General features: G+C 46.9%; 1 protein-coding gene across 1 annotated transcript in view; it reads left to right on the top strand.

Annotated features, from left to right (window-relative positions):
* The window catches only part of gria1b (glutamate receptor, ionotropic, AMPA 1b), a gene marked incomplete at both ends in the record, with an annotated part of 34,058 nt that overhangs the window by 19,005 nt on the left and 3,118 nt on the right, over positions 1–11,935 (top strand). The window contains 8 exons of the mRNA XM_080508500.1: positions 1–192; positions 282–497; positions 600–723; positions 863–986; positions 2,968–3,166; positions 3,674–3,921; positions 6,546–6,660; positions 11,627–11,761. The exon at positions 1–192 is cut by the window's left edge and continues 15 nt beyond it. Of these exons, the coding sequence (XP_080364626.1) occupies positions 1–192; positions 282–497; positions 600–723; positions 863–986; positions 2,968–3,166; positions 3,674–3,921; positions 6,546–6,660; positions 11,627–11,761 (1,353 nt within the window). The remainder of the gene's footprint in view (positions 193–281; positions 498–599; positions 724–862; positions 987–2,967; positions 3,167–3,673; positions 3,922–6,545; positions 6,661–11,626; positions 11,762–11,935) is intronic.

The raw sequence follows: 11,935 nt of genomic DNA, 5'->3' as shown, positions 1-11,935 counted from the left end.
ATGCTGAAGAGCAACCACGAGCAGCTGGTCGGCAACGACAGGTACGAAGGCTACTGCGCCGAGCTGGCCTCCGAGATCGCCAAACACGTGGGCTTCTCCTACCGCCTGCAGCTGGTGGGCGACGGCAAGTACGGCGCCCGGGACGCCAGCAGCAAGATGTGGAACGGCATGGTGGGCGAGCTGGTGTACGGGGTGAGTCCGACGAGCGGGAGGAGGGGTATACTGTGGGGTTCGCAGCGGTGACGGTGTTTCCCCCCCCCCTTCCCCCGACTCTGCCGCAGAAGGCGGACGTGGCGGTGGCGCCGCTCACCATCACCCTGGTGCGAGAGCAGGTGATCGACTTCACCAAGCCCTTCATGTCTCTGGGAATCTCCATCATGATCAAGAAGCCCACCAAGTCCAAGCCGGGCGTCTTCTCCTTCCTCGACCCGCTGGCCTACGAGATCTGGATGTGCATCGTCTTCGCCTACATCGGCGTCAGCGTGGTGCTCTTCCTGGTGAGGGCTCACTGCTGCCCCCTTTTTTTCCAGCGGTTCCTCCCCCCCCCCCGCTGGAGGAGCAGTAGTATTACAGGTTGAACCCTCCGCTGTGTCTTGCAGGTGAGCCGCTTCAGTCCGTACGAGTGGAAAGGAGACGAGTCCGACGACGACGAGGAAACTTTGCCTTCGTCCAACTCCAGAAGAGCTCCGGCCACATCTTCAAATGATGACCCACACTCCCCAGGTACCTCACCTTCATCGTCATCGTCGTCATCATCATCATCATCGTCATCACAATGGTCATTATCTTCCTCGTCTTCCTCCTCCTGTTCATCTTTGTCCTCCTCCTTGTCCTCCTCAGTGTGTATCTGGTGTGTCTGCAGGGTTTTCAGAGTCTCAGGTCCAGCAGAAGGAGAGTCCAGAACACACCAACGACTTTGGGATCTTTAACTCTCTCTGGTTCTCCCTTGGAGCCTTCATGCAGCAGGGCTGTGACATCTCCCCCAGGTAGAACCCACCTGCCCCACACCTGACACACCTGCCCCCCCGCCAGGGCAACTGGGGCACCTCACTTAGAGCTCCAGAGCTGCTAGTAGAGTCTCTCTCTCTCTCTCTCACACACACACACACACACACACACACACACACACACACACACACACACACACACACACACACACACACACCCACACACACACACACACACACACATAGTGCAGATCCAGAATAGAAACAGCCCGGGGCGTCAAAAGCAGCACTAACATAATAAAGCCGGCAGCATGTCACACACAATCTTTGTGTCTGATAAAGTGTGTGTGTGTGTGTGTGTGTGTGTGTGTGTGTGTGTGTGTGTGTGTGTGTGTGTGTGTGTGTGTGTGTGTGTGTGTGTGTGTGTGTGTGTGTGTGTGTGTGTGTGTGTGTGTGTGTGTGTGTGTGTGTGTGTGTGTGACAATGTCGGCCCCGCTCCAACTCCCTCCATAAACACGTCGGAGGAGATTCCGTAAACCCAGAGTCATCATTTTCGATCCTGCTCCTTTAAATAATGGATGCATTAGCAACGAGGGACAGCCTCTGATTGGTTGATTTTGTGTGACCCCTCCCTGCATTAGACACCGGGCCTGATTCTCTCAGATCTTATATGAGACCCGGTAAACTACACACTCACCCAGATAGATCTGTGTGTGATGAACTAAGAATAACATCACGTACAGAGAGGAGTATTGAAAAGAGGTTTAGTTTTAAAAGAGGTTTAAACACTGTTTTAATGAGCTGTATCACACTTGTGTTTGATACTTGTGTTCTCCGTGCCGTGATTGGATGAAGCTCCACGGCACAACATGAAATAAGAAACCGCGTTTCACACATTCTGAAACATTAATGAAACTGGACTGAAAGAAAATATAAAGCTCAGAGGCTGACAAATTCAAGAGTTCCTATCACTCCTATCTCCTTCTCCTAGACTCCTCCTCCTCTTAAACTCCTCCTCCTCCTGGACTCCTCCTCCTCTTAGACTCCTCCTCCTCATAGACTCCTCCTCCTAGACTCCTCTTCCTCTTAGACTCCTCCTCCTCCTAGACTCCTCCTCCTCTTAGACCCCTCCTCCTCCTAGACTCCTTCTCCTCCTAGACTCCTCCTCCTCCTCTTAGACCCCTCCTCCTCTTCGACTCCTCCTCTTAGACCTCTCCTCCTCATAGACTCCTCCTCTTAGACTCCTCCTCCTCTTCTTAGACTCCTCCTCCTCTTCGACTCCTCCTCTTAGACCTCTCCTCCTCATAGACTCCTCCTCCTCCTAGACTCCTCCTCCTCTTAGACTCCTCCTCCTCTTAGACTCCTCCTCCTCCTAGACTCCTTCTCCGCGACTCCTCCCCTCTACAGCAAAAGAGAGACAGAATGTTGTATTCGTAAAAAATAAGAATGTCTGTGAAAACACTGACATGAAGGAAAAACATTCAATGACAAATTATTTCAATTACAATGCCTCCCTCCCTCCCTCCCTCTCCCCCTCACTCCTCCCTCTCTCCCTCCTTCCCTCCCTCTCTCCCTCCCTCTCTCCCTCCTTCCCTCCCTCTCTCTCTCCCTCTCTCCCTCACTCCTCCCTCTCTCTCCCTCCTTCCCTCCCTCCCTCTCTCTTTCCCTCACTCCTCCATCTCTCCCTCCTTCCCTCCCTCCCTCTCTCTTTCCCTCACTCCTCCATCTCTCCCTCCTTCCCTCCTTCTCTCCTCCCTCTCTCCCTCCTCCCCTCCCTCTTTCTCTCCCTCCCTCCCTCCTTCCTTCTCTCTCTCCCTCCCTCACTCCTCTCTCCCTCCCTCCCTCCTCCCTCTCGCTCTCCCTTCCTCTCTCTCTCCCTCCCTCCCTCCCTCCACCCTTCCCTCTCTCTCCCTCCCTCCCTCCCTCTCGCTCTCTCTCCTCCCTCCCTCCTCCCTCTCTCTCCCTTCCTCTCTCTCCCGCCTCCCTCTCTCTCTCTCTCTCTCTCTCTCTCCCCCCCCAGGTCTCTCTCTGGCCGGATCGTCGGAGGCGTCTGGTGGTTCTTCACCCTCATCATCATCTCGTCGTACACGGCCAACCTGGCAGCCTTCCTCACGGTGGAGAGGATGGTGTCGCCCATCGAGAGCGCCGAGGATCTGGCCAAGCAGACGGAGATCGCCTACGGGACCCTGGACGGGGGCTCCACCATGGAGTTCTTCAGGGTGAGGGCTCCCTTCCGGTGCTTCTCCTCGCTGCAGGAGCGAGAACCTGTGAAGCTGAACAAGACGCAAAACTTCAGATTTTACACGCGAGTCGTTTGCTCTGACGACTTCAGTTGTGTAAAACATCACGGTAAACCGAGAAGTTTAAACAGCTAAATATGTAAACGTGTAAGTCTCTGTTACTTCTTGACTCTTTAATTAAGCGCTGCAGCGCTGATTCATCTAAAAGTGTCGAAACGATCCATGAAAAGTTACACCAACGAACAAAAGTGTTCAATAGGAAACATTTCTAAGATCAGATTTAATACATTATTACGGTATATTTTACAGTTGGTTTTTTTTAAATTGGCAGCCAATTGAAAGCCTTCCAAATTTCTTCCAAATATGTGAATATTCTGAATATCACAACTGTGTTTTAGACCTGAGGAGAGTGTTCCAGTGACGTACTGGACGTAGTCAGGCCCGGGGTGTCTGGTCAAACTCAATTCCTCTGCTTTGGTCCGTCAGCGGTCAAAGATCGCCGTGTTCGAGAAGATGTGGTCGTACATGAAGAGCGCCGACCCGCCGGTGTTCGTGAAGAGCACCACGGAGGGCATGATCCGAGTCAGGAAGGCGAAGGGGAAGTACGCCTACCTGCTGGAGTCGTCCATGAACGAGTACATCGAGCAGAGGAAGCCCTGCGACACCATGAAGGTGGGCGGGAACCTGGACTCAAAGGGCTACGGGGTGGCCACGCCCAAAGGATCGCCCCTCAGGTACGGCCCCTCTGTGTGTGTGTGTGTGTGTGTGTGTGTGTGTGTGTGTGTGTGTGTGTGTGTGTGTGTGTGTGTGTGTCCTATCTTTTTCTCGGGAGTCCAGTGTTTTCAGATCGGCCAACAGTCAACAATGGGCCGACCTCCACCGCTCTCCAGCGCCCCCTGCTGTGCACTCTGCATCCAAGGCGAAATCACTGAATAAACCTATGAATGATGGCGATTTAGTAATTCAATTTGATTTGGACTTGTGTTGTCCCACAGGGCTTGAGTCTGGGACCACTGGAATTGTGATTTGCTTTGCTGAATCAACTAAAAAATTTGCTTTATTGATCGGATTTTGATTTGAAATGATCACATTAGACATTTGTAAATGTTAATTTGATATATAGTTTGATCAAATTAAATGATCATTTTGTCAATTTAAAAAAATATTAATGAGAAAAGAGACGTTTACGGTGGTATTTTTTTTTGTGACTTTTCGATGTGGTGTTCCACACGGAACCATACTGGGACCTATTTAAATCTGATTTAAGATGCGTTTCTACTCTCGGAACATCCACAACGTGTCTGCATTTTACACTGTTCACTGTGTCTGTCTGTCTGTGCCTGTCTGTAGCTGTATGTTTGTCTGTTAATCGGTCTCCCTGTCTGTCTCTCTCTCTCTCTTTGTTTGTCTTTGTCCACGCCTGTCCGTCTGTCCCTGTCGACCTGTGCCTATCTGTGTCTGTCTGTCTGTCCCTGTCTCTCTGTACGTGTGGAGCCGTCTGTCTGTACATTTCAATACCTGTCTGTACCCGTCTGTCTGTCTGTTCCTGTCTTTTCATTCACCAGCGCTCAGAGTCTCCGTCTGTCTGTAAGTTTTGCTGCTGTCAGGTAAAATCCCGTGTTAGTACAAACTTAAAGATGAGGTCTCTCTCTCTCTCTCTCTCTCTCTCTCTCTCTCTCTCTCTCTCTCTCTCTCTCTCTCTCTCTCTCTCTCTCTCTCTCTCTCTTCTTGATGTCTGTTACACTATTAGCCAGGAAGTAAACCAACAAAGTAACAATTGACTTAACAAGTATCTCACTGTGTGCCGTGATGGCGCCCCCTGCAGGTTAGACAGCAGTTAAACGTAAATGTGATTCTCGGAGAGTATTTTGTGTTGAGAGGACAGTGAGAGCAGCGTGACGTGTCCCGTCATCTACGATGAGGTGAGGAGGACTCGGAGGTGAGGCCGGCCCGTCAACACTTGGAGGTGAAATGAGAAAAGTGCGTTGGTGCTTTACCTGCCAGCAGCACTCACACTCCTCTTCTCGCTCATCGGTCGCCTAGCAACACAGCCAAATATTGCATCATCGGCTTCGCCTTCGCCAAATCTGCCGACGTCATAGCCGCACGTTGCTCCGCCCCCATCTGTCGCTGTGGGCCAGTTGAGAGTCCTGTTCCATGGCGGCTGGCTGAGGCCTGTTGGAGCAGGACTCCGCTGGTCACACGCCTCATTGGTCTCCATACGCCAACATGGCAACTCACGACTCGTCGGTCCAGCATGACACCATGAGCCACTGCAGCTGGAGGTCAGAGGTCACACATGTGAGCAAAGTGCAAACCGGTGATTCTTCCTCTTACGGTAGAAAAACAAAGTTCAATGAAAATCCTTCTGAGAAGATAAATAACAGCAATGACTATTAGAATGGATTGTTAAGAGGAAAAATCATCACATGGGTGTGTGTGTGTGTGTGTGTGTGTGTGTGTGTGTGTGTGTATGTGTGTGTGTGGTGGTGGTGGTGGGGGGGGGGGTAACTTGTCACCATAATGAAAATGATGTTGACAATGAAGATGTTGATGACGATGAAGATGATTATAATGATGACAGTATTGATGGTTATGATGACTGTGATGATGAGGATGACTGTGATGATGATGAGGATGATGACGATGATGATGACGATGATGATGAAGGTGGTGATGTTGCTGATCTGATGATGATGATGATGAGGATGACTGTGATGATGAGGATGACTATGATGACTGGTGATGATGATGGTGATGATGATCATGGTGATGATGAGGATGGTGATGATGATGATGATGATGACTGGTGATGATGATGATGACTGTGATGATGATAATGATGATGGTGATGACTGTGATGATGATGGTGGTTATGATGATGACTGGTGATGATGAGGATGATGATGATTGTGATGATGATGATGGCTGTGATGATGATGATGATGATGATGATGATGATGATGATGAATGTGATGACGATGATGATGCTGATGATGCTGATGATGATGTTGAATGTGATGACGATGATGATGGTGATTATGATGATGATGATAACTGGTGAGGATAATGATGATGATAATGACTGTGATGATGATGATGACTGGTGAGGATAATGATTATGATGATGACTGTGATGATGATGATGACTGTGATGATGATGATGATGATGACTGGTGAGGATAATGATGATGATTACTGTGATGATAATGATGGTAATGATGATGATGACTGGTGAGGATAATGATGATGATGATGGTGATTATGATGATGATGACTGGTGAGGATAATGATGATGATGACGGTGGCGATGAAGATGTGTTATTAACCCCTGCCTGCCTCTCTCCCCTCACGGTAGAAACCCAGTAAACTTGGCAGTGTTAAAACTGAACGAGCAGGGCCTGTTGGACAAATTGAAAAACAGATGGTGGTATGACAAAGGAGAGTGCGGCACCGGGGGAGGGGACTCCAAGGTCAGAGCACCCGAACCCCTGACCGCTAACAGCCGCTAACAACCGCTAACCGCAGGCACACCGGGTAACCAGCAACAGCTCCCCTTAACACGGCGACCAATCAGACCTCTTGCTGATCTTTGACAAGCTCTGATCCACCGAGTGCTTCACTGAGAGTCACGAGAAAAGATCTCCTCGGGAATCAAACTGCGGCGCACTCGGCCAAGTACGTGGCCCCCGTAGGTTCCACCTCGCTCTTTTGGTTTGAACCCCGGTGGGCTGCTCCTACTGGCACTAATACCAAGTCGGTTTCTTGGAGACTGAGCAGAGGTACCGTTAGAAACGGACCCTCTCATATAAGAGACGTAGAAAAACCTCAAACGGTGTAAAGCTGCACCTCTTCACCCACCCGGTACACCGTGCTGGCGTGAAACACACAGATAGCCAACGTGTCCAGCCAACGGTATCGTCATTTATAAAGGAAATAGAGCTACAATAAGCCAGTTATCCACTTAGCTGAGTGTGTGAAGCGCTGGGTGTGACCAGTGGGTTGTCTTCACTGTGAAGCGCTGCCATTGGGCCCACTGGGCCTCCAGGATCCAACGTGTTTTCAGCTCTTGCCGGTTACCCAAAGTGATATCCTAATACACATCTCGCGCGTAGGGAGCCAGGCCAGACTGAGCTAGATGGAGTATTAATACATATCACTTTGACACACTTTGCAGTGTTTCTCGCTCGCTCTCTCTCTCTCTCTCTCTCTCTCTCTCTCTCTCTCTCTCTCTCTCTCTCTCTCTCTCTCTCTCTCTCTCTCTCTCTGTCCTCTGTCCTCTCGTCCACGTCTTCTCCGCCAGCGTAGGGCGGCTCCTCCGCTTGCTTAATGCCTCTTTGAGCTGCTGCTGCAGCTCTGCTGAACAATAACATAACATAACATAACATGGAGGTGCATAATGTTATTTATGTTATTCCCCCCCCCCCCTCCCCCCTCCTCCCCCTCCCACGCTGAAGAATCCCAGTAAACCTAGCAGTACTGAAGCTCAATGAACAAGCCGTCTTAGACAAGTTGAAAAACAAGTGGTGGTATGACAAGGGGGAGTGTGGACACAAGGACTCCGGCAGAAAGGTCAGTCATCCAGTCACTCAGCCTGATCCCAGATCCTGTGTTGGTCCCCCCCCACCCCCCCCCACCCCCCCGCCCTCCCACCCTCCACCCCCCCGCCCTCCATCAGACCCCAGCAGGTACCCACTGAAAAGAAAAAAAAAACCCAGCCATTTCTTTGTTGAATGGTGTCGGTGGAGACGAGACACAAGCAAAGGCTGTAAGTCAGAGTGAAGAGTCCTACAGTTTGTTATCAGTTCGTTATAAGTTGGCTCCTTTCAGTTTCACACACTGACACAGTGAAAGTATCTCTATAATGACATGATAAATCATTTGCAGTCAACTTGTTTCCAAACAATCCCAAACACCCACGATTCAGATTAAGGTTCTGGACCCATCTCTTGCCTTCAGGCTTCACGTTTGAACTTTTCAGCTAAATTCAAAGAGACGAGAGAAGTTTTGAGTTTTGAGTCACTTAGGCTGGTTTCCGACACTTTAAAAGTCCATTTCAGTTGGTTTCATACTGAATTTCAAAGTCATTATATGCTTGTTTAAAGCAAATTCTATGCCCATTTTCAGTCAATACAGCAGATTTATGTTTGTTTTAGACGGATCGAGACACAAACTAAGTGAGATGTTGAGTTTATTTCTCAGTAAAAGTGCCCAGACATGGCTCTGCTGTATAAATGAAGCTTAATCCGTGTTTACATACATGGTTTGAAGTGAAAACGCATCGCTTTTGCATTTTTGTTTGTGAAAAGTTTCAAATTCACATGGCCGTGGTGCGCATGCACAGTAGCAGCGTGTCAGAAAAGTTCTGTTTCATTGGCTCCGACCACCGTCGTCAAATAAACTGACGCCCAAAACACAATGAAAGTTTTGCATTTTCACTTGAAAACTCTGTAAATGGGTCCTTAATTGAATTGAATTTCCATACACATAAAGTTAAAACATATGGAATTACCGTCATTTCTGAAACGTTGACAGTTTACGAATGTTTTAAAGTCAGGCAATGTATTTGATAAATATAGACGAGGAGCATTGCCTCTTTTTATACATTTTTGAGAAAAATAAAACATTAAAAGCAGCTTTAGAGACGTTCCCAGAGCTCAAACACCCAAATATAACTCCTTTAATGTGGAAGCTTTTATGTTGTTTTTTTTTGTTTTCAGGATGTATCTGAGGGGCTCTGATGTGTTTTGTAGTTTTATTTTGAAGGAGTTAATTGCATCTCCAGGGCGGCCGAGTTGAGAAAAAGACTATTTCTCTGACGTTTTGAAAGCAGTGATGTTTGAGGAGGTTCAGAGGAAGTTACAACTCCTGATGTCTGGACAGTTCTTTTTCTTCACTAGCTGAATTGATCTTCAACGCAAACTCTGTTTTACAAGCAGCAACGTATGTAATGTAAAAAAAAACCCAACCCAAAACAAAACACTTAACGCTAACATTGAAACTTTAAAAGGCTAAATAGATCAACTCTTTGACTTTATTGATGTTGTATTTTATATTGTGTCAAATCAACACTGCAGCCTCCAGTGGACAAATTAAGTAGATCAGCTCCTTGTCGCTCTTGTTTTCATTGAATTATCCTCGTAGGGCGAACACACATACCCCTCCGGTACACCGGGTGGCAGCAGTGAGTCTCTCTGGTTCAGTTACTGGTTCTGTCTGGTATCCCAATCTCGGTCCGAATGCAAAAAAAAAAAAAAAAAATGACTCACTGCACCACCTGCTGGTACTTGGTGGTATTACAGGACATATTTTGTTTTTGTTTTTTTTGTTTTTTTTTTACTTTTCAGACGAGATTTACAATTAAATGTAAAGAACAAAGTAACAGACTAAATAAACCCAGTCACGGAGAGAAATTAAAACTACGTCGTGGAAAAAGTCTGATTTTCTCAGCCTCCGTCTGCCACCGCTAACAGCCCTGATGACCCCCCCCCCACCCCCCCAACCCCCCCAACCCGCCTCCTTCCCCATCCCCTAAACACACACACACACACTGTACGCTGCTCTCCAATCTGTCGTGTACCTCCTGTTCTGAGTACCAGAGCGTGACTAAAACCAGGGAACTCAGTCTGTGGAGAGCCGGAGCCTCTGCAGCTTCACCTCGGCTGCTCCCAAAACGTCCAGACACACACACACAAAAAAAAGAAGCGTCGGTGTGAAGCTCCAGTCTGAGGTTCACAGTTTACGGCTGCTCTTTGAACACTTCTGCCTGTTCAGGCTGAGAGCTGCTTCAGGTCGCACTTCACACTTTAAATCATGTCAAACTCAGGTTGCACTCCTTTATATGTTTGGTCTTTTTTTTTTTTTTTAGTGAAGCTGATTTTTTTTTAAAGATTTGCTTTATATTGGTTTCAGTATTTTGAGGTTATTTTAGACAAAGTCCTAGTTTTAGATCAAATGGTTTGGGTCTAAATTCCGTTTAGTTGGTATGGTTTTATAATAGTTGTCTTAGTTAAATCCAGCTGAAGTCTGAATTTACTGTATTCTAGTTTTAATCCAGTTTAATTCATACTTTAATTTCAGTGTAAGTTCATTTTAGTTTCATCTATTTGTTTAGTTTTCTTGCATTTTTTTTCTAGTTTTCATCTCAGATCAATTCAGTTTGAGTCTAAATTTAGTGTAACCTCAGTCTAGTTATCATTTAAGTTATATATAGTTTTAGTTTGTCTGACTTTAATCTATTGTTGGACTAGATTTATTTTACTTGAGCTTTTTTCTATTTCAGTCCATTATTAGACCAGTTTTAGAACTCCTAATTTCAGTCCCTTTTTGTTGTAATTGTGGTTCCGATGAGATTCATTTTAAACTTAAACTTTGTTTTTTAGTTATGAATTAAAATTGATTACAAAGTGAAGGTTGCACCTTCTCGCTCTGACCACCAGGACTTCCTGTGTGATGTCACAGAAGCTGATTGGCCGAGGGTGACACGGCAGTTTGGAGATGAAAGCTGATAGGCTTACGACATGTCCTGTTGGAGATAAGCCCCGCCCACCTACCCCACCCCCTCTACTTTATTTTGTGTTTTACAAGGCTGCATGCCATTGGGTGAGAACGTTAAGTCCCGCCCCCAAAATACCCTGAAAGATGCATGCCAGAGGAAGTCACGAGAGCTGGTCAGCCAATCAGGTGGCTCCTGTCTTGTTTTATTCTCAAACTGTGCTTTTACTCTGAAACTCTGAAAAGAAGATACTTTTATTTAGTTTTCTTCCTCCTGTGTGAACTTGTGTGCATGAAACAAAAAGACCAGAGGTCAGAAACTGCGACTCAGCAAAACACAGACGAGCTGATTGCCACTGGAAGCATGAACCACTTCCTGAACACAGAACTTTCAGAATAAGACTTCAAGCTGGATGGATGGATGGATGGATGGATGGATGGTAGAACAAAATAAATTAAACTAAATTCGATAGTTATTTAAAATCAGGTGAATATAATTTAAGATTTACAGTTAAATATTCCAATTTTAAAAAGATTTGAACAATTAAAACAAACTATTATTTTGAATCAAATAGACATTTTCTGAGAACTTTTTTTTTTGTTTAGTTTTTTTTAATTCCAGTGGAAAAAATTTGCGGTTGAAATGTTGTGAATAGTTTTCACTTTATTCTGAAAGTTTTGATTATTTCTTGTTATTTAAAAAAACAAAAAAAACATTGAACATACAGTGAGCAGATTTGTGATATTTTCTTCTCGTGAGTCACGAATGAGTCTTTGGATTCAAGTTTGGTGAGATTCAACACGAGGCGTAAGCGTCTGTGTCGCCGCTCCGGTCGCAGACTCTGAACGCTCTCAGCCAGAGCGCTCCACCTCGGTCGCTGATGTCATCGCGGCCCGGGCCCTGATCGGTTGTCCTCTGACTCCGCCCCCTCTGCGCCGACGCAGGACAAGACGAGCGCGCTCAGCCTGAGCAACGTGGCGGGAGTCTTCTACATCCTGATCGGTGGGCTGGGCCTGGCCATGCTGGTGGCGCTGGTCGAGTTCTGCTACAAGTCCAGGATCGAATCCCGGAGGATGAAGGTCAGTGAGCCGCACCACTGACACAGAGTTGACCTGAAGGTTTACCTTAATGATCACGTTAAATGGTATTATGGCTACAAACACCATGTTATACAGGAGTGCAGTATAAAAAGCCTTTGCATCACAGATAGATACCCGTGTAGCCAGATTAATAAATACTTTTAACGATTGACA

This window comes from Blennius ocellaris (genome assembly GCF_963422515.1).
Source record: "Blennius ocellaris genome assembly, chromosome: 14".
In the NCBI taxonomy this organism is placed as follows: domain Eukaryota; kingdom Metazoa; phylum Chordata; class Actinopteri; order Blenniiformes; family Blenniidae; genus Blennius; species Blennius ocellaris.
The sequence above is the reverse complement of the archived record's forward strand: the minus strand, read 5'-3'. Positions and strand labels throughout refer to the sequence as shown.